At 39.3% G+C, this 23,277-nt stretch overlaps 1 protein-coding gene and 1 long non-coding RNA gene across 2 annotated transcripts in view; one reads left to right on the forward strand and one right to left on the reverse strand.

Moving 5' to 3' along the window:
- The window catches only part of HACD2 (3-hydroxyacyl-CoA dehydratase 2), a 25,441-nt gene continuing 2,164 nt past the window's right edge, over window positions 1–23,277 (reverse strand). The window contains exons 2-7 of the mRNA XM_083752459.1: window positions 22,044–22,161; window positions 16,708–16,726; window positions 13,998–14,086; window positions 10,878–10,999; window positions 8,411–8,589; window positions 1–6,878 (exon numbers count right to left, since the gene is read on the reverse strand). Of these exons, the coding sequence (XP_083608585.1) occupies window positions 6,796–6,878; window positions 8,411–8,589; window positions 10,878–10,999; window positions 13,998–14,086; window positions 16,708–16,726; window positions 22,044–22,161 (610 nt within the window). The 3' untranslated portion in view covers window positions 1–6,795. The remainder of the gene's footprint in view (window positions 6,879–8,410; window positions 8,590–10,877; window positions 11,000–13,997; window positions 14,087–16,707; window positions 16,727–22,043; window positions 22,162–23,277) is intronic.
- LOC310852937 overlaps window positions 17,949–23,277 on the forward strand; it is a 13,334-nt gene continuing 8,005 nt past the window's right edge. Inside the window, exon 1 of the long non-coding RNA XR_014568460.1 lies at window positions 17,949–22,717. This is a non-coding gene — a long non-coding RNA (uncharacterized lncRNA). The remainder of the gene's footprint in view (window positions 22,718–23,277) is intronic.

Genomic DNA, 23,277 nt, shown 5'->3' on the forward strand with positions numbered 1-23,277 from the left:
GAAGACACAACTAATTTATTTCATAATGCAATAGTTGGGGGGAGGGGAGGTTGCACAAATACAATATACATAGAAACCATTTCTCTACATATAAGGTAGGAATATCTTTTAAACATGCATAAAAAGTTCTCTCAGAGCCCCCAGTAATATTAAATTTCAAAACACATGAAAACATGTACATTGTAAATTACTTATAAAATAACAATAGTATTTTTCACAACATAGAAAAAGTACAAAAGATTACATTTTATCAAATTCCATAAAATGACAATGCATAAAACCCAGTAATGTATCAATGAATTATCTGAAACTTAACATTAGCTTTGTAAACTGACCCACACAAATGCCAACCTCTTTTGTGAAATGAAATTATTTAATAGAAGTATGTGCCATATGTGCAATTTATTTTGCAACAGGATTTCTCAATAAATTTTTATCTTGTGGTAAGGAATACTGTAGTCTCTCCAGACTTTGAAGGAACTAAAAGTTAACACATAAAAGCTACTAGATACCTTGTTTAAGTAGATATTATGTACATCACACAGACCACCATGGTGTGAGCAAATATGCTGTGGTTTTGCCATATATGCATAAGAGAAATTTATAACCACAATGTGAGGAATTTTCTGTGCTATATAAAAAAGGCTGACACCCCCTCCACACACAGCTCCATGAACAACTTGGTAAAGTACATCTGAAAATATATACTTCAAAGTTAAGTGTTCATTTCTAATCAAAGGGGGGCAGGGAATCTTGAACTTGCATCATGAACGAAGTAATAAGTGTATTAAAATGTCAATACTTCTGTCCTAATTCACATTCTAAAGATTGTCTTTACAGGAATTAAGAATAAGGCAAGTAATCTTAATAGTTACATTGTCAACTCAGATAAACATTATGCAGACTTTCAAACTAGAGACAAAACTCACTTTAGGGACTGTTCATGTTATGTTACCTTTCTTTTTTAAAGGGAGCTTATTTACAGAAGTGGATCTATTAATTACCATGGATTTTTATCTTCAGAGAAACATACAGTACACGGAATACAGATAACCTAAATAAGCCATTTGTAAGGTAGTCTCAGAATCACACTGATCATGCCCTAGGCACTCTACAATGATTTGACATGCCTATAGAGGCCTAAGTCCACCAGCTTGCCTTTTCAATCAATGAGGTGGGGAACAATCCATGTGCACAAGAAAATCAGCAGTGCACACACATGGCATTCACTGACCCACGAGTTATCATTGTTTGCTCAGCCTGATTGAGAGGCTGTAGTGCAACAGCAGCAATTTCAATCTTCTATTTTGTTTACTACACTGCTCTACCTTCTGTGATAGTCTAAGGCACTGGAAAACTTTTTTTGACTTAGCACGTAAATAATTCAAGTCCTGGTAACAAGTCTGAGTTGGAAACCTAAGTACACCTTGTAGTTATTTAACAACTGTTTTCCTCCTTAACCCTTTCACAAAAAGTTCATTAATTTTCCCCTGCCCCCTCATCCAATCTGTGAAAAAACTGGTAACTGCATATTTTCATCCTAAAGTGGAAAGGGAAATTGAGGGGAGCCATTCTTAGTCACAATATAGTCTGCAAGGCATAGGTTAAATGCTGTCTTCCCACATACCATTCCCCTGTTCCAATTGCCTCCTGAGGATGCTTTTAATTAAAAATACTCATCAGAATATTACATGCATTTTGAGAAGGCAGCTTTAGAATAAAGCAGGAGTAATTTGCTGATTCTTCAATAACATTCTGTAAAAACTCAGCTACAAACCGTATCAGCTGGCAGCATCTATCCATGAATTACTGGAACACATGTGCAACAACCCAGGCAGGTGGACCTGGTGCACAGAAACTGCAAATGCCACCTCATAAACAGTAGAGGTCTAATAATTCTACTCTTCAATTTATTGGTCTCATCTTAGAGATCCCACTTCATTTTTAGTACTGCTTCTGGTTAATTTTCATATTTGACTGCTGGTACAAGTTTTCCATTGATTAGTCATTTGTTTTCCATTTAACTGGCTGGGTATACCCCCTTTTTTCTATTCATCTATTTGTGCCAGGATTAATTTGAAAAGTCTGTGAGAATAGTCCAGTGAGAAGCCCAACCAATAGATGTTAGAAAATGAGTGTTGCAATTCCTTCCCCTTATGCAGGGGAGCTTTCCACAGCACTACCTTGAGGAAGTGAGTTTGACAGCTAACGGTAAGAACTGGAGGACTGTATAATATGTACTCCACAAATAAACTTCTAATTTGAAATTGATTGTCCACCATTTTAGAGTGAGCTTGACACGACCAATTCTACCTCAGAACTCTCTCTGCCACAGTGCCAGTTCTGAATGTACCAGTATGGAAAGAGTATGGCTTAAATATCCCATCCTGAGTCAGTGAAGCAGTCAGCAGCAGTAACCGGGCTTCGCCCACAACATAGTTTCAAAAGGGGCATGTCTGATTGTTTTAGCAGCAACTAGTTGTTCTAGAAGCCTAGTTTTCCACTATCTTTTACAAATAATCTTGGGCCATAGTATGTTGTGTAAATTATTAAAGCTTACAGAAAACCTTAAATTTAATTTAAACATTATTTAAATGTCAGGTTATTTATCTATTAGATTTCTCACCCTGTGGCCACTTTCACTTCAAAGGGCCAATTCTATCTAAAATTCTCAGGATAAAGCTTGTTGAATTCTCTAGCTTTTACTACATCTGCAAGCTATCAAAAAGCTATATGGCCTCAAGCATCTCTCTCTCCCTACACCACGTATCAGAATCTACATACAGCCGCATCAACTTTTCTGGCCTTCACAAATTGTCTGGAGGTTGTGCTCAAACTCTTCCCAATTCACAGTGTTGCTAATGAGTGGCGTAAAAAGGTATCAGATTAACTCTTCTACAATTAAGGTGTATCACAGAGGAGAGGCCACACTAAGGATAGGAAATTGAACAGACTGAGTGAAGTAAATACCAAGTGAGCAATCCATTTTGGGAGGGGAAGTAATAGATATTAAAATACAAAACTGTTACAAGTACACATCAAGCTGACTAGCAAGGCCCTGGGAATAGCAACAGGTAAACCTAACAGCGAGCAATGTTTCACCTTCCTGTTTTACAGAAATATGACGACCAAAAGGTTACAGCAGAGAAAAGTTCTTTTTCCATGGCTTCATCACACAGCATTGCTGTAATATTTAAAGGCTTGGCACCATATAAATTGGGCTGACTGCACAGTTTCTTACTATCTGATCTTCAGCCATGATTGTGTCTAGGTAAATGACTGCACAGAAAGTATTATTGGGAACTAGGCCTTTAAATGCTACAATAGTACTGTAGGTGCAGGATGAAGCTGTGGTGATGTGGCAATATAGAAAATGTCTCATTCACATATTTAATAACAGCCAACATTTTATGGAAAGAGATATACTGAGGATCAGATTTATATCCCATTACAAAACTAGTTTTCACTGTCAAATTGTCTAAGGGTAAAAAGATGTGTAATTTGGGACTGGTAATGTGAACTGGATGGCAATTCTTGTGCTTTACTAGACATAGGTTGTTGTGTGTGATGATAACAATAAGCCTCAAAAGCAGAGTTTTACCAGTAGAAGATCAAATGGCCTTTGTATCTTGGGAAAGCACAGAAAAAACTGGGACACAGCAGACTATTGACAGAATGAAGTGGAATGGAAAAGTAACAGCTTCAAAGCCAAAAGTTTTAAGAGGCTCTGGTCAAATGAGTGTTTGAAAAGGAACATGTGCCCACAACCCTCCAAGAATATGGAATTTGGACCAGCATAAATTAATAACAAAGAGCTATGCAACTTGGGGCAGAACTTCACATAAATGTCAAAAAAGCATGTCTTATCAAGCTCTAGTCAGATTTATTTTAAAAATTATAACCTACATTATGGTCCCCGAGAAGCTTTCAGAGCAGCTTACAAAATATGCTCACAACTGATTCTACACAAATTCACAAATATTTAACTGGACAAAGGACTACTTCAGTGACCTGAGAAACTGTTTCACCTGGAAGGAAGTTAAGGTAAAGGGACGCCTGACCATTAGGTCCAGTCGTGGCTGACTCTGGGGTTGCGGCACTCATCTTGCTTTACTAGCCGAGGGAACCGGTGTACAGCTTCCGGGTCACGTGGCCAGCATGACTAAGCCGCTTCTGGCGAACCAGAGCAGTGCACAGAAATGCCGTTTACCTTCCTGCTGGAGCAGTACCTATTTATCTACTTGCACTTTGACGTGCTTTCAAACTGCTATGTTGGCAGGAGCAGGGACCGAGCAACGGGAGCTCACCCCATCGCGGGGATTTGAACCACCGACCTTCTGATCTGCAAGTCCTAGGCTCTGTAGTTTAACCCACAGCGCCACCCACGTCCCTGGAAGAAACTTAGGATACATGTTCATGTGATAGCAGTGTGCATTCAGCCACATGACTGATAATGAGTATATGTGTTTGGGAGGCAGGACAGACTTCAGATGTGAATCACAAATAAATCAAATTTGTTGCCACAGACAATGTAAAGCAGCCCTTAAGTGCTGCAGCAAAGGTTAGAAGCTGATTTTGGCAGAACTAAGTTGTACTGATGGACATTACTTGACCAGAAGCAGCATCCGGCTAGTGGTAAAGAACTCTGTAGTTTGTTTCGATTCCCTCCCTGTCAGGAAGATGAATGCTGAGCACAAGCAAGAGACAACCACCCTCTGTGTACCTAAAGCCCTTATAATTACAGGAGCGTTGCTGCTTGGTCCTGCTGGGCTCCTATAATGCAGTTATATATCATAGCTTTTACCTTTTCCTAGGATACCATATGCAAAGTCACTTACATGGGGAACATTAAGATTCTTTGCCCAATTATACTTGCAAGGCTCATACTCAACCTGCAACCATCATAGCCTAAAATGGTAGTGTTCTGTGGGAAAATTCATATAAGGACATGTACAATAAACGGGTTAATGTGAAACCCTTGTTCTCCCTCAAAACTATATCATGGAGGTGTCCTCACACTGTCCTCTACAATGTAAGCTCTAACCATTGACTATAAGCTGCTGCTTAATGCTAAGCTGTTATAGATGTTACAATGAGAAACCTTTTTTTTTTAAAAAAAAAAAAGCCAGGTAGCGCCCGCGGGTTTCAAACCACTGTGGGCAATTGCAGGATCCAAGCTACGTGTTGGTGGAACCGCTGGGCTGAGCTGGCTCATGAGAAACCTCTTTTAACAACACAATGGCAGTGTATATCAGAATGGAAGGAAATAACAGAGCTGATTGCAAGAAGAATGCATCTTAACTCAAGATGATTAACAGGAATGCCAAAGTAGTGAAATGAGTCAATTCTCTTTTTTTGTCTTTCTAAACGCAGCAGAACAAAAGCATGTGATAGTGTGATGTGAAATGAATTGGACTTATTGAATGAATGTGAAAAATCCTGGATACCACTCTTAGTTATAGGATAGAAATAAAGTTAAATAGTGAATATCTAAGTTAGACCATAACAGTTTCTATGATTCACTCTGCAGGAAGCATGAACAACTTTGGTGCACTGATATTCTTCATAGGATCCCAAAGACACAACAATAAAATGATTTATTTTCTTTTGGTACCAGCTGAGCTAAAGGTTAAAGTTTAGCTATCTTTAAAGAGAAGGAATCCTAGGTCATTTTAAGAACTGGTGAATTTTTAAATGTTTTTCCAGTATAACTAGGAAACAAGAAGTGCATAAAGAACAAGCTGCATTTTGTCCCAGAGTGTCCAAGTTATTTAATAAAAAATGTTCACCTGGTTCCATTATAAAAAAGCCATTCTCTAAATAAGCTTTGAAGTAAGCTGAATTTACTAGCATTAATATCACTTTTCGGACACAAAATTAATGATGCTTTTGAAAACATTTAAAACTTTTAAAACAAGCTCATTTTAAGAAAAGGCTTTTTAGATAACTTGTCAAGATGCTGAAAATATATCTGTTTATGCTTGCCAAATGCTACTTGATGTATTTGGACAGCTAATTCAAAGCCATAAAAAGTTCTCAAGTAGCATCCAGGTCAATTACAAATTAGTTATATTTTGAGTATTTCAATAAAACTGGGCCTTCATTTTCAAGAAAATAAGTAAAAAGAGCATTCAAGAACAGCAGGAAAACATCCCAGCTTGAGGTAATAAGATTAAGTTGCACCTATAGAACACATGCTCTTGTGCAACACTGCACTATTTTTAAGGCCCCAATCTGGAGGGAAAAAATCAGTTGTGCAATTACAATGAGTTACTGCTGCAATCATCGTAATGCAGCTCTCTAAGTTTGTGCCCTGAATTGCTAGGATTATCGCCTCATCAAGACCTAGAGTCAGAAAAATCTTTTGTGGGACTTCATTAGTCTGTCCATGGCAGTTCTAGACAAACTGTCAAAAGCATTCTAAATATTATCTTTACAACAATACACGTAAGTATCTAGCATGCAAAGTTTTTTTAAAGGAATAAAAGAATCCTAATTCAGGCACCACAATTATTGTTATCACTCATACCATCAATATAAGGACATTATAATGCAAGTTTTTAATAAATAAATTAAAAGGTAAAATAAAAGAATAAGTGTTTCACTGTAATGAGACATGCCAAAAATGCAGTTTCACAGAGCAATGTTTTAAAAATTAAAAATTAAAATAAATATCAGTGTGGAAAGATATCCTTAGTAGGTTATCAAACTTTTTTGTTTTGAAAACTCATTTTAATACTCTGTATTATTTATAAACATTTGAAACATGTGCACAGCTGTGAACAAAAGCTGTGATTACTCGGATTTCTTGTGTTCTTCAGGAAGGGAAAGTACTTTTCTTCTCTGATGTATCATATGAAAATACAGCTGAGGGAAGACTGAAAAACAGAAAAGAATTATGTAAATAAAAGTCAGTATTTTTTTAACCTACACACAATTTAATATCATGTATTCAAGGGATTTCACATGTATATCAGTGCCCCAAAGCCAAACATATACTTTCTGCTCTTTTAATGAAGTGGAGGGAACCCCCCCCCCAAAAAAATACAAGATTGTTTACATGTAAACCAAGGGACCATGAAGCCATTTCCCTTCTGTTCATCTTTAATTGCAAGATATAATGTATGAAACATTGTACATGACAATGCTCAACTTAATGGCAAGGTGATTTCTACAAAGTGCTTTGAAAGAGAACGCACACAACATTCCCCCCCCCCCAAAGCCTAGCATAGAACTATGACATATTTTATTTTACTATAAATGATAAGTATAATTATTGGTGCATCAGTAATAATTAATAAGTATGTAAGTGGTTACTCAAGTAACACTCATTGCTCTACCTTTAGACGCAGTCAGAGTGTCTCTGTTGCTCACCACTTAGCCAGCTAGTCAATTCTATAATATCATATTCATTTGTATACCTCTCTATTCTATACCAGAACTTGGTTAAAACAAAAATGAATCTTTTTTACACAAACACAGAAGCTGAGATAGCTCTGTGGAACAAACAGATGCATTAATTTTCTCCTCAAATGACACTGGATCTTGCTGTGAGAAAATATTGATTTGGTAAGATACATGCACAAATACAGCAATGTATCTTTCAGTATCATCTTTCATTGAAAGCCCAATAAAATTTGCAACTTTCACTGGTCACTCTATGTGCCCAATTATTTTTGCAGTTCTATTTCACAATGTGAAGCTTGTGCACTCAAGCTAACCTTAGGAAACCACTAGAATGAAATGCATGAAAGAGAGCCTCATCTAAGGGCTTTTGTACGTTTTGCAATGTGTACATTTGTAATGTGCTCATGACAGTTTTTGGGTTTAAAACGTGATAACTATGATAAAAATAACTGCACAGGCAAATATGCCAGCATGGGATTAAATGAATTTTTCATTTCTATCACAAAAGTTCAACTTAAAAGCTAGGCTTCAAAAACTTATTATGCTCTATTACATGAAAGAGAAAACAAAGCTAAAACCCAAAGTCTTCCTTCAAAACACAAAAAAAAATCAGTTGCAACTAGCACTCTTGAAACAAATATATATTCTCTTTTGCTTTCATCCCCTAATTTGGCTATAAGAAGAAGGAGAAAATAAATAGAAAAAGATGGCTATAGGTATAGGTAAAAGAAAGAGAAACAAGAATTCCACAAGTGCCAGAGGGAAATCAACTGTAGAATTAAAACATAGTTCAAAAACTTGCTTTTGTTCCATGCCTCAGTGATCTGTGCATTTAAATTTACTGCTATTTTTCACTGTTGAAAACCCACCTTTTATCATGCTTGTACATTCTAGAACACTGAAACATGTACATCTAAAATATGTTTCCAGGCATTTTAAACTGCTTTTAGTCTAACAGCTACAGATCTCAAGGGTGGAAGCATTTAACTAGTGCAATACTTACGTGGAATATAAGACAGCATAGTTAAGATCAGGAATGTATAGTAGTCAAAGGAGAAATTGTATTTGTTAGGTAAACTAATTGAAAACAAGTCGGACCGTCTGACATAGGGCAGAGCAGCATATATTGTGAGCAATTCTCCTAAAACTCCCATTGGATACAGTACGAAGAACAACGTGTACCTAAAACAAACAAACAAAAACACAGATATGCAAAGTTACAGGTAGGTAGCCGTGTTGGTCTGACGTAGTCAGAACAAAATTTAAAAATTCCGTCCAGTAGCAACTTAGAGACCAACTAAGTTTGTTATTGGTATGAGCTTTCGTGTGCATGCTTCACATGTTCACTCAGAAGTAAGTTCCACTATGTTCAATGGAACTGCAGAGTACATGAGACTAGGAGTATGAAAAGGTTGCTAATACAATGCAACTTAATATTTTCTATATGACATTATATATATTTGTGCAAATAACAGATGCTGGGGGTCATTCATCAAGAATGGGGCCACTGTGAACAGGGAAGGAAATTTAACTATTTCCTCCTGCCCTGGAGCCCTGCTATTTCGCACCTGAAGGAAGATGCCACTGGTGCCCATGTCTCTCCTGCCAAATAGTACCTTCAGAGAGAGTGATTTAGAAAACAACAACTCCACTTTCTATCCCATAGTTTGAAGTTAGTTTGTTTAGACAGGATTCTTTAAAAATTAAACTAAACTCCTCTAACTTCACTCAAGCTTATTTTAGCTGCTGCACATAGCAGAGATGCAGCACCTGTTCCTCGGTATATATATCTCCCAACTCCGATCAGCCCCAACCAGTATACCCAGTGGTCAGAGATTATGAGACCTATAGCCCAACAACATCTGGAGGGTCTCAGGTTCCCCACCCCTGATGTAGCTCAAAACAATAGATGAGCACTATGCAAATCAGTTCTGTAGTTGTCCCCGATTGTCCAAACTAATAAAACTTGGAGGATCACTAGCTTTTGCTTAGTTAGGACTTTTATTCAATATAGATATATTTTCATTAATTCAACTATATTTCAAGTGTATTCCAAAGTACAAAATATTATTTTATACAAGAAAATATTAACAATGTGTAGAACATTTGCAAATACTTCTGGTCCTGAACCAAAGTCACACCATTCAAGTTGAAGCTAACTCTTTATTAGCAATAATGCATCTGCACAGACTTGGCAGAGTGTCAAGCCTAATGAGCACAGCAGTTCATCCCCAAAAGGTCTTGCCCCATAGATCAGTTGTTGAGACTGTAAAGTCCCCACCTCCCCACAGCTGTCTTAAGTTACCTCTTCTCCACGGCTTTTCCCAAGCAATTAAGAGACTGCACCTACGTGCAGCCAACCTCTCCTCCACCCTTTTCATTACTCTTCTGGTTCTGGGAGATAAAGGTAGAGGGGAACTTGTTGCAGCAGGAGAAGGAGACACCTATGCCTCTTCATCAGCCAGACTCATCTTTGCCTCTTGGCATCCCTCCTCCCCTGCTTCAGTTTCTGCCTCTGATTCTGGACTTAGACTCTCCCAACTCACTAAGCCCTGCTACCACTTAGCTACCACACTTCCTCCCAGTCTTCTCCCTCTGATCACTCACCACTGTCCCACCACCAATCCCTGGGCTCTGAGCCTTCTTCCCTTGGGACTTCCCCAGCTGGTTCATCCCACCATTATCTGCATCCAACCAGTTCATGATGCCAAGTTTGTGAACTTGTATTGCATTGGTAACCTCAAGACTTAATTATTGTAATGCACTTTGTTTGGTGCTGCCTTTGGTTCTGGTCCAGAAGCTGCTACTAGTGCAGAATACAGTGGCCAGACTGCTCACAGAAGCAGAATACTTGGAACATGTTACTCTGATGTTAAGGCAGCTGCACTGATTGCCGATTTGCTAGTGGGTCAGGTTCAATGTTCTTGTGTTAATTCACAAAGCCCTCAATTACTTGATCCCGAAGTACCTTGAAGACCATCTAATCATTTATACTCCACCTCTATCACTGGGATCTTCTGATGCACATCTGATGGTTCCTTATGCCCCTGAGGTTCAGTTGGTCTTCATAAAGGACCAAACTTTTAGTGCAACAGGTCCTGTCCTGTAGAATTCCATAACTAGAGGTTCAGCAGGAGCCACCCCTACCTTCTTTCAGGTGTCTTCTGAAATTGTACTGTTTAGACAGGCCTTCATAATGTGCATTTTTGCTTTATTCAACCAGTATTTACAGATGTTTTACACTGTGTTTTATATATATTGATAGATTGGTTTTATTGTATTTTATATGCTGTAAGACTCCTTGATATATTTTATGAAAATGAAGATTATTAATTTTTGAATAAAATAAATATGTCAACATTCTCTTTATTTTCTAGGACTGATATTTCTGTCTTGCAATTATTAGGGAAATATGCCCACTGATGTATAGTTTCTCAGACTCATAATCATGAAGTGCTTAATGCCCTTACCTGGCCCATTTGATGAAGTAAGGAAGGTGGTTCAATAAGTTGAAAGTATAAAAGGAATAACGGACGATCTCTGTGATTGTCCAGGCAACAACAAAAAGGAGGATGCAGTCTTCATTTTGTACCTATTAAAGAAAAATACAGTTGCTGTAAGTTGAAAATAAATTATAAACTTTCTAAAATGACAAGCTTTTAAATCTACCTTTTCAAACTTTGTAATTCAGGCCCACAGGAAAGCAGAAATATTTATCGGGAGGGTGGGGGTGGATAATACTCTTCTATGTAATTTGCCTTCTCCTTTGTAATTTCAAGGTTAGAATGCCTGTGCATACACATAAATTAAGTGTTGCTCAGAAATGACACAACATAAAAATCTGAGAAAGTTACCTTAAGTTGCTTCATAGTATGATTACGGAGTATATTTTTTTAAACCATTTACCATTGGCCTGCTTTTTAAATGAAAAATAAACAAAGGCATAACAGATGACATAATGTCTAATTTCACCAGAGTTCATGATGTATACAATGTTTCTGTATGAAGGTATAAATATGACATCATTTGGTAATACAAAGTAACTAAGCTTGATGCATCATCCCATGCAAACAAGACATTACATACTCGTCACACAAAATCATTTCCTAGAAAACCCTATAGCCAACAATTTCCAACTTCAATTTTCACAGTATCCTGTGCTTCGCAAGCTTCCTATATAAGACTCAAGAGAAACAGGGAGGGGCTGGCTTTGCACCACCCTGGTACTTGCCTGGTCTGCTCTGCCAGCCAGCAAATGTGTGTGCTTTATTATTTATGAAATGACTGTGTTGGCTGTATTAGCATTCCATGAACAGAATACTTTTCACAGTTTATTCTTCTTGCCAATACAGATTTAGGCAAGAATAAAATAAAGTGCACAGGATATGGTATTATTTTGACAGTTTTCCTCACTAACTTGTTTTTGATTTCTCAACTATGCTCTAGATCAGGCATCCCCAAACTCGGCCATCATCCCTAGCTAACAGGACCAGTGGTCAGGGATGATGGGAATTGTAGTCCCAAAACATCTGGCAGGCCGAGTTTGGGGATGCCTGCTCTAGATTATTTTCCACTTTTCTCTTAATAAGCATGAGCAGCATTCAGATTGATGCTTAGTGAACTTGCCTGAGATTTCAAATATCAAGTAGCAGAAAGGCTACAACATGCAAAGAAATAGCTAACAACTTGACCATTCCAGGAATAAGAGCAAGCACATTCTTCAAACATTACTGAACTGCCCCATGCAATTACTATTAAATGTTAGGAACAAAGAATCCAGAAGGAATAACATGTAAACAACAAAATTCATGTTTCAGATTCCGGAACACCATTTGATTAGGCTTCATCAGAAATAATGTAAGACTTCTTCTTCAAGAAAGAGTTAGATATGTGAGAAAGCAAGCAAAATATTAAGAGTTTCTCATTCAAGAACCTAAGAAACATATGGCAGATTTAACCAAAAAACAACACACATTATTCATGCATTCACATATCATCTTACAAAATCCGTAATAGCTGAACTTGTTCAGGGAGCTCAGGTATGTAGGTATTCCTTCAGGGGGAGGGGGGGAAGCAAAAGTTTTTTTGTTTTTTGTTTATTAAGAATGTAGGTAACACTCATCTCACAAGGAAAGGAATGCTAATGTGAACCTGTCAACTAACTCTTCATCTGAGATACTCGGGAACCTGATAGAGTACAATACAGTTTTGACTATTTTTATTGCCAAATTACTCAAACCGTTTTCTAACATGTTAGAAATAATCTGGATTCTATTTGCACATATAAAATATTGCATATTGGATATTTGGAAAGTATGTTCACTTCCTCTGTCCTACAGTTACACTTCCTTTGAGTCAAGTGGGGCTACAACATGCTGCTTGTACAACAGCAAAAAACAAACGCCAATCAGGAAAGCGTGGCCTTGAAGTGAGCTGCTGCCAGTTTAACAGTCAGATAGGGATTTGACTCTCAGTGGGAGGGACTGTCAGATGGTTCAAAACCTAAACTGTCCACACTGAGTGGGGTCAGCTACACAGTGCAACTCAGTTTTTATTTCCTGACAGGAAGTTAAATCCTAGAAGGGGCTGAGTGAGTGAGTGGATGCTGCTGCTTAGAACTTGATAGCCATTTTAGGTGAAAAGTCTACCTGAGACTTGATTTGTAGGAGACTGCTGCTTAAAAAGTTTCTCTGAAAGGAGTGAGTATTTTAAACCAAGCTGTGTGCCTTATGAAACCACCAAGTTCCCTAAAGTATAATTAAATAAACATACAGTTTTGTTCCAGAAGTGCTGCCTCACTCTGAATCCTTGGTTGGGGAGAGTGGACACTGGGCAGCTGCCACAAAAATAAAACACCTCGCAGCTGTGAAATTTTAGAAAGCTACCATAAGCAGTTAATCATAGACCTCTACTGTGAAAACAGGGGGAGTTTTATCTGTTAATGCACCCATAATATTGGTCATGTTACCCAGCACCTATATTCAGTGAGGGTGTCTCTCACAAATGGATACTTTTTATTTTTTAATGGTGTTTCTATATTAGCCATGTAAATAAAATTACAGGAAGTAACAGCCCAGTGAACCAAAGTGTAGAGATTGAGATGAAAGTGGGAACTTTTGATGCACTGTCCCTTTCCAAACAATGAATAGTTAAACCAGACCTACATATATGATTTCCAACCCTTAGAAAACTGTGAATCTTGTTTCACATATACTAAATAGCTATCTGAAAATGGCAAAGACAGACAACTTAAACCAAGTTTTAAGTCCAAAGTTTTGAAAAGAAGTTCACTAGTTAATTTGTTTTACATGATTTCCATTTCCATTCCCCACCCACCTGCATGCTTCTTTCCACACTACCTTATCTGCACGGTAGGTGGGAAGATACAACTGCATCAGTGGGCAAGGAGCTAGCACAGATGTTACAATTAAGAGTTCTGGAAACACATCTCACAAAAACAGCTGATCCTGAGGTGTCCACCAAAAACACACACAGTGGACCCAGTAAAAGGAACAGGAAATATACAAAAGAGTACAAATATTTAGTTCTAGGGAAGAAACAGATCATTTTCTTGCTCTCCTTTAACTTACCTCTTTTACACTATGTGTTACAGCCCATGTCAGAAAAACTCTTGACATCACCTGGAAAGTAGTTAGCACAACAGAAGAGGGAACAATTCCTGAAAAGAAAGTTTATATTGGTCTATATCCTCAGTTTGTTCAATTTATATAAATATTTATATACCGTTATTTCATGAAATATAACAAAATATTTTACAATGAAAGGACATAAAAACATACAGTAAAAACGATATAAAATATTAAAATCAGGCGTCAAAGAACCATTGTGGAAAGGTGTATTCTCAACTGCCTACATAGGCCTGGTAGAATATAATAGATTCAACAGGTGTTTAAAAGTTGCAACAGAAGGCACCTGCTGAATCTCTATCTCTGGTATCCAAAAAACCATAGTGATGATGCTAAAGGCTCTATTTCAAGTTGTTTTAAAATGAGCCTTACCCACTCCGGGAATAACCAACAACACTCCTCCTGATGATATCAGTGACTGAGCTGGGATATTAAGGTTCAGGTGATCCCTAGTGCTCTAGAAACCTTCATCTTAATCACGTTCCGAAAATGATTTTTACAATATACCATTGTTAACATGCATTCCATATCTTTAGTGTGAAGGGGCACAATTCACGTTATTTTTTTTTAGATGTTTCAAGTGCCAGGTCTTGTAAAACAATAATAAACTATTATATTGTAGGTTTGGTAAGGTTCTCACTTTTTGCATTAGATCTTCTTCTTCTTTTTTTGAGTATCTGACAAATAAGTACCTGACAAATGTCTCTTGGGAAAGATTTCAGATGTCAAAGAGATAAGCAATTACAGTCGTACTTCGGAAGTCGAACAGAATCCGTTCTGGAAGTCTGTTCAACTTCCAAAATATTCGGAAACCAAGGAAGCTCCTGCAGCCAATCGGAAGCAGCGGAAGTCGCTTCGGACGTTCGGGTTCCAAAAAACATTCACAAACCGGAACACGCATTTCCAGGTTTGTGGTATTCGTGAGCCAAAACGTTCGAGTCGCAAGGTGTTCATCAACCAAGGTATGATTGTATATTACTTTTTGCAGACATCTGAAGGCAGTCCTGTTTCAGGAAGCTCTTATAGTCAAATGGGTGGGGTAAAAGAAACTTGTTGTTACTACTATTATTATCAAGGGTCCTTGGGTCTCGGTGTGACAGCTCTGTGAGCTCGTTCCAGACTATTAACTTCCAGTTTCAGGTCAAGACACAATATGTTAAACAAGTTAATAATGGAGGGACTAATGTCCACCTATTTCCTCTATAATTCCATGTACATTCACACATCTTGAATATTTCATCTTCTCCAGATGTTTCTTTACACTCTGCACTGCCTTTTTAAAAATAGCTTTCTAATCATTTTGTTGTTGACTGACAAGTCTAAAGCTTCAGAGGCTGTTGTTTATTCCAGTCAGTAAGTTTCTGTTTTGGCAGTTCTTCCCAGTCATTCATTAACTCATATTTCAGTCTTTTTCACTGTGTAGCAAGGTCTTTGTTTTTATTTTTTATCTCCTATGTTGGTGCCTAGAGTCTCAAAGGCTAAAGTCTCAAATACAATTATAGAGGGCCCTATTTGCTGCAAGGGGAAGAAAGTTGTTGCTTTTTCTTTGGGTCTGAAATATTTCATGAGGCTTCCTGCCTTACCTCATTGTGCTGATGCCAGCATACCCTCTCAGGGAACTTAGCTTGAAATCCTCATGGTGCTGTTGGGGTCAGTGGTAAGCCTAATTATGAAGGTGGGGTCTGAGAAACCCCAAACATTATGTCGATCTTGTGGGCACCCCTTTTTCTTTTTTAAAAGGGTTAGAAAACCTAAGGAAGAACAGACCTCTTCAGAGTCTGTTTCTTTTTAAACATCCGATATTGGGGACAAACAACAGGGATCAGTGATCTCCATCATGGCTTATTTGTGAGATTCCCAGATGTATCTTTCTGCCTACTGTTGGTGTCAAGAACAGAACAAAATAACCTATGGCTTGATCCGGCAAGGCAATCGTTGTGTCCTTACAAGAATGGCATTGTTCACATCATTTTTTGCTCAACAACCAATCCTTGTTTTACTAAGCAGAAATTTCCAAAGATAGTACAGGAACAATGACAAATATAGATGGGTGCTACAGAGCACTCTGATATGTAGTAACAACCTGTATTACATCCTGAATTTGCAAGTTACTTCGGAGTCATATATTGACACACATTATGCAATTCAAACCTCCCCCACCCTACCCTGATGTTCTACAGAGTGGTCAGGCCACTGCCACATCATCAGGCAGGAGATAGACTGTTGTGGCAGCATGGAGCTGGTACAGTGATTGGGCCCAATGCTTTCATGTGATGGCATTGAAATAGCTCAGGCTCCAATGGCTCCTGGACTGGCTCAGCCCTGCCACATATTCAGAACACCCCATTTAGGGTGCTTCTACTGGGTACTGCCAGTGGGTATCCTGACTTTTGCTCTCCCACCTTCAGCACATTTTACAGGCAGAACAGGGAGGCTGACAATGACAAGAGGCTACCTTGGCCAGAAAAGCTAATCAGAGGTACAGCTCCGCTCCCTCCTGTACAGTATAAGTGGGGTTTGGAATCCTCCTTAGAATAGGCATTAGGAAGAAGAAAAAGTGTGAAATTAGAAATGTATATCATGCTTTATATTTTTGCTATTCTTTTTTTAAAAAAGAATAAAGTGAATAAGCTACATGAATCCAGTAACTTACCTACTGCGCAATGCAGAATCTAGAACAAAAAGAACATATAAAGTCAACAAAAACTAAGTCTTTTAATCAGCCAAATATAAGGACTCAAGCATTACACAACTTAAATAGTTTTGAGCAACTAATTACTCAACTCAACCAACTGGAAGAGGGAATAATCTCCCAACTATATTAGATCCTCAAACAATTGGCTGCCCTTCTTCTCACTTCATTAAGACTAAAATTTTATATATATATATTAAATATATATATATTTATATATTTAATATATATATATTAAATATATATATATATATATATATATTTATATATACATATTATATATATGTTACTGTTCCAGTAACAAGAAGCCGAAAGCACCAGCCTGAAGATGACGAGTGAGACCTCGTCGAAACGTCGCCTAGACACCCCAACTTTTACACGGGAAGACACCCGAGGACACCAAAACCTGCATATATATATATATATATATATATATATATATATAATATATATATATATATATATATATGAAGAATTAGAGGAACAACTCTAAGAACAAATTTGGAATAAACTACCATTTAGCTCCATCTCAGTTAGAACTCAAGAAAATGCTTTAATGATAGCACATCGCTGGTACATGTGCCCAGCCAGATTGTATAGAATTAATCATAACACATCCAACCTTTGCTGTTGAGAAAACAATTTACCTGGTTCTCTAGTACACATGTGGTGGTCTGCTTTTCTTTTGGGAAGTTTTTCAAAAAATTAACCAAATGATGGGACAATTGCTACAACCAGAATTAGCTCTACTATCTCACTTTACTCCTCAGATTAAGAACATAACCAAGGCTGCACAGAGCCCCCAGCCCCCCCAGTAGCCATGGCCCCACCGGGACCAAAAACACCCCCTCAATGGCCCAGTAGAGCTCCAAGGCCTGGAGGCCTCCAGAGGTGAACAGAAAACAATAAGCAAACAGCACCCCCCCCCACCCGAACACCAGCTTGCCGTAGCCACTGCTGCCACCACCACCAAGGGAGAGAGGTAGGAGGGTACTGGAAAGGCCAGGGAGGCCGTGAGGAATCAGGCAGCGCAGCCCAGGCTACCATGAGCCTACTTCCCCGGTGGCTGGCATGAAAAGTGCAGGCTGAGGGGGGGGGGAACCATGTGCCGGAGACCACCCCAGGAAAAAACAAACGCAACGCGGGACCTCCACACTGGAAATTAATCAATCAATTAACTTATTTATTTGATTTGATTTTAAAAATATATTTTATTTTATATTGTTATTTTCTTTGAAGAACTGTAGTAGCGTCCATGCAGGAGTTCTGAACCATTGAAGGTCACTTCTGGGGACTGCCGCCTTAGCCCTAACCCAGGAACCCAATATCCAGGCCCCATGGGCCCTGCAGTAAAATTAAAACTTCCTGTGAGTCAAAATGACCACCAATACATTTTTAAATTATATACATAACCCCCTTTTTCATTAATACCATTAGTTTTCATTTATTAATAAAAATAATAAAAACAACCCTTTTATGAATATGGAGGTAAGAACACCAGACTATGAGCAAACAGATCCAGGGGAAAATTCCTCAAAACAAGAATATACTGTGTCACTAAAAAAGAAGAAGAAATAACTTTAGAATGTGCTGATTTTTTACGCCAAACTATACATCTCCCACAACACCACCTGAACAGGAAATCAGAAGATTCCTAACAGGGCTGACCATGCCAGCCTTAACTGCAGAGGAACAAGAATTCATGGACAGCCCTATCACCCCTGAGGAAATAGAGACAGTATTCAAAATCCTGAAACTACACAAAGCCCCCAACCTAGACAGCTATACAGCAGAATTCTACAAAAGATTCAAAGAACCCCTGATTCCTTACATGACCCACCTATTTAACGACATCATAAAAGGGGCCCCCATCTCCAAACCTGGACCTCTTCCAAAATAGTCTCTCTCACAAAACTACTCAAAGATAGCCTCAAAATAGAATCATACCACCTAATCTAATTGATAAACCAAGGTTACAAGATATTCACATCAATCCTGGTTAACCGTTTAAAATCTTCCTACACAAACTAATCGCCCTGGACCAGGCAGGCTTTACCCCTGGTCGCAACGTAACAGACCCCCATTAGGAAACTGCTGGATCTGATAGAATACAGCAAAATGACCAAACTCCCACTGACGCTCATGTTCCTAGACATCCTTAAAGCCATTCATTGCTTAGAATTATCTATTTGCAGTATTAACTAACATGAAATTTGGCCCCAACTTCCTACTAACCCTCAAACAAATTTACTCCCAAGCCGTACCAAAATGCAGAATTAACAATATGGACTCCAATACCAAAGCAATACAAAGAGGCACAAAACAAGGATGCCCACTGTCTCCCGTCCTAGTCATCTTGGCCCTGGAATCCCTAGCAATCTGACTCCAAGCAGCCCCAGATATCAAGGGTGTGGAAATAAAAGGTAAAACCTACAAACTAGGGCTCTTTGCAGATGACCTGATGTTCACAACACCAGACGCCATAAACACAACAACCGCCCTAACTAAAGAACTCAACACATTTGCAATGGGGTCGGGCCTACAAGTAAACTTTGCAAAATCTGAGGCTATGTGCTTCAACACTCTCCCCCTCTGCCTGCATAACCAAAAGGAATTCACCAACATCAAAAGATAAAACTCTGCAGCACCAAATTCAGGTAACTAGGGGTTCAAATAACCAGAAACCTCAATAAACTATGCCTCTACAATTACGAGCCCAGGTAGCGACAAATCAACAGAGACTTGAGGAAATGGAACAACACCAACTTCACACTCTCAGACAAAATAGCCATGATCAAAATGATCACCCTCCCAAAACTAACCTATTTATTCCAAACTTTCCCTATCTGGATTCCCCCAGAAAAAACTACACTCATTTATTTTCACACACAAATAGCCAAGAATAAGTCCCAAATACCTGCACTTCCCCTCCTCAGAAGGAGGGTGGGGAATCCCCAACACAGAATCATATTACATCGCCAACCAAGTACACCACATAATCCCATATATTCTAGAAGAAAAGACAAAACAATGGGTCCACTTGGAGAGAGACACCATTGAAAACATTCCCAAAAGAAGCATACCCATTTCTTCAAAACAAACTAAAGAAAACCCCCACAACACTGAACAGGCTCACACAGAATGGAAAGTCCCCATCCCCACTAACCCCTCTGGCCTATCACTCACTATTCCAACATGCAGCTCAAAACCTCCAGATAAAAACCCGGCAAGCCAAAGACCTACACTGTCTAAAAGACTTCTACAAAAACAACAAACCCATACCAAAACAAGAAATACAAGACAAACTAAGGAACACCCAAATACCTAGACTAACACACCATCAACTACATATCTTCTTAAACAATCCAGCAGTAAAATCAGCAGCCACTAGGCCCTTGACCACCTTCAAAAACCTTCTCCTGATAGCAGAGGGACACAGCAAAGGGATGGTATCCACAATATACAAAATACTGCTCCATAATCCCACAACCCCCCTTGATGCAATCAAAGAACAATGGGAGCACGACAAAGGCTATGAAATTAACCCCACCCAATGGACTAGAACGTGGTCTAAACCTCCCTTTAAGACCATATCAGCCAAAAGGGAACTCACTCTGAAACTCACCACAGAAACTGGCATTGATACGCCTAAGAACCTCACCAAGATGTTGGAGAGGCTGCACCTCCACAGGCACATAGCTCCACATGTGGTATGTGGAATGCCCTAAATTCCAACCCTTCTGGCCATGGTCCTACAAAAGATATGCAAAATAACTAAGCAGGTATTAGAACTCACTCCAGAACTGGCCCTACTAAACATCTTCCAAAATCATAACAACCACCCACATTATAAAGAGCTTATAACCCACGTACTCTCAGAGAGTAAACATGGATCAATGCAGGCTTCCTCAACCTCGGCCCTCCAGATGTTTTTGGCCTACAACTCCCATGAGCCCTAGCTAGCAGGACCAGTGGTCAGGGATGATGGGAATTGTAGTGTCAAAACATCTGAAGGGCCAAGGTTGAGGAAGCCTGGACCAATGGTATCAAATTGTATGGGAAATGGCCTTAACCAATAAACTGAAACTGACATGGGGACAAATAGAAGAGGATGCCTTCACCCCGGTATGGCTTTATCACATACACAGCCCAACAAGACAACAACAAGAATCCACTGACAGCAGCATACAAATCAATCTGGCTTACCTGACCAACAAGCCCTCCCCCCTCACAAATGCAAGCAAATCCCACTGCAGCCAACCACAGATAACTAACCACACTCTGCCCCACAATACCTCTCACTACTAGGCAAATGTAATAAACAAATAGAAAGAGAACCTACCCAGTTGATGCTGGCACAGAACCCCACATGTGCAGTATTCAAAAGAATGTAAGCCTCACCACCCCTCCTCTCCCCCCTCTTCTTCCCCAACCTTATACTGTACTCAACACTAATGTTTCACAACAAATGTAACTGATTTGTAAGAAATACTGTACAACTTGAAAAAAGAGACAAGGCATGTACTTTTGTAAACCAAGAAAATATTTAATAAAAATAAATTTAAAAAAGAAAAAAAACCACAACCAATAAATACTTCATTCCCCATATATTAACTGCAACTAGAAGAGTTGATTAGTGACTGCAAAAAGTGAGAAAAAATTCAGAAGTATGGGACGTTGTGCTTATAGACAAATTAACAATTTCACAAAAGGAATATTGATCTGGGGACGAGGAAACTCGCACATTCTATACCATATGCATATGGCATCCTTTTATTGATTTTGCTTCTATCGACTCATGGAACCTTATGGGGAGACATTTGTTTGCCTTTCTTGGAATGTTTAAAACCACAAACATCAGCCACTATTTTTCTTTCTTTTCTGTAAAACTACAATGCTCTCTTGGTTTTATATTAAAGGGAACAAAGGCACTAGGCAATGGTCTCTAGTGTTGAAAATTTCAACATTTATGTAAAGTAATTAAACCTATTTTTCAATTAAAATTATGCTATTTAAGAATGGTTGCAGAGGGGCAATCACCAGAGAGTAGAACTTCAGAAAATAAATTAACTTGAAAATAATAGTTTCACTGCATAATGCCAAATTCTCTTTGATGCTATTGTTTTCATGTTTCAGATTTCACTTCTGATGTAATGAAGGAAACCAATACTTACCAGTGGTCTATCTATCAAAAGGGATAGAATTCAATGCAGGAGCAAGTTAACGAATGAAATGCATAGGAAATACAAAACTTTATTTCACTGCAATTAGAAGGGCATGTTCCCTGGTACACATACCTCAACCAAAGCTCCAGTTTGGAAGAACTTCAAAGGTTTTTCTATTGAATAATAAAGATTGTGGTAGCTACCCTTGGTGAGGTATGCTCTGACTAAACCAACTGCTATAACAAGCCACCTAGAAGAAAAAAAGGAGAGATTGCAAATGCTTTGTTAATGCCTATTGAAAAACAACTAAGGATCTTCTAACTGAAAGCAGGAACTAGTGCCGCTCTAGGTTTTTAATAGGCCTTTGGGCAAGACACCTTCATTGGATGCCAATTCCTCAGGGAGTCTACCCCCTCACCATCACTACTGACAGTTGCTGAGGCTGCTTCTCTTTCTTAGCTTTGCTACACCTTGCAAAGAGACAGTGAACAAACAGGCAGTGGCAGTAAGTCCTGTTCCACCTCTGCTGTTTGTTTACTCATCCTCTTTTTAAAAAATTATGGTATACCCAGTGACCTATAAAGCAGATGTTAACAGACTGGTTTTAAGAGCAAAAAGGCATTCAGGAAGGTTAGTCCTAAACCTCTGCTATGGCTGTACTTATCCTCCCTGAAACCTACCCCTCATTGTCACTTTCCTCTCAGCTGGGCTGTTGTAGGCTGCAGGTAGTGGTGGGCACCCACTTTATGTATGGTTGGGTAGACCCACATTTAATGAGTTGGCTGTGCTTTTTCACATCTACAGTGGTGCCCCGCAAGACGAACGCCTCGCAAGACGAAAAACCCGCTAGACGAAAGGGTTTTCCGTTTTGGAGGCGCTTCGCAAAACGAATTTCCCTATGGGCTTCCTTCGCAAGACAAAAACCCATAGGGAAATCTCCGGGACAGCGGGGAAGCGCAGCGCGTCTTCCCCGCTGTCCTCGGACCTCCTCCGAAGGCTGGCGGTGGGGCGGAGAGACCTTCTCCCCGCGCCAGCCTTCGGATGGCTGTCCTGAAGACTTGCGGTGGGAGGAGGGTTTTCCTTCCCACCGCCAACATTCAGAATGCTGTTCTGAATGTTGGCAGTGGGGAGGAAAAACCCTCCTCCCACCGCAAGCCCCAGGAACAGAGGAGAAGCGCTGCGCGCCTTCCCCTCTGTTCCCGTACCTGTCCGAAGGCTGGCGGTGGGGCGGAGAGACCTCCTCCCGCCGCCAGCCTTCGGAAGGCTGCTCCGAAGCCTGGCGGCGGGAGGAGGTCTCTCCGTCCCACCGCCAGCCTTCGCAAGGCTGCTCCGAAGCCTGGCGGCGGGAGGAGGTCTCTCCGCCCCA

Source organism: Podarcis gaigeae (assembly GCF_964106915.1).
Source record: "Podarcis gaigeae genome assembly, chromosome: 1".
Classification (NCBI taxonomy): Eukaryota; Metazoa; Chordata; class Lepidosauria; order Squamata; family Lacertidae; genus Podarcis; species Podarcis gaigeae.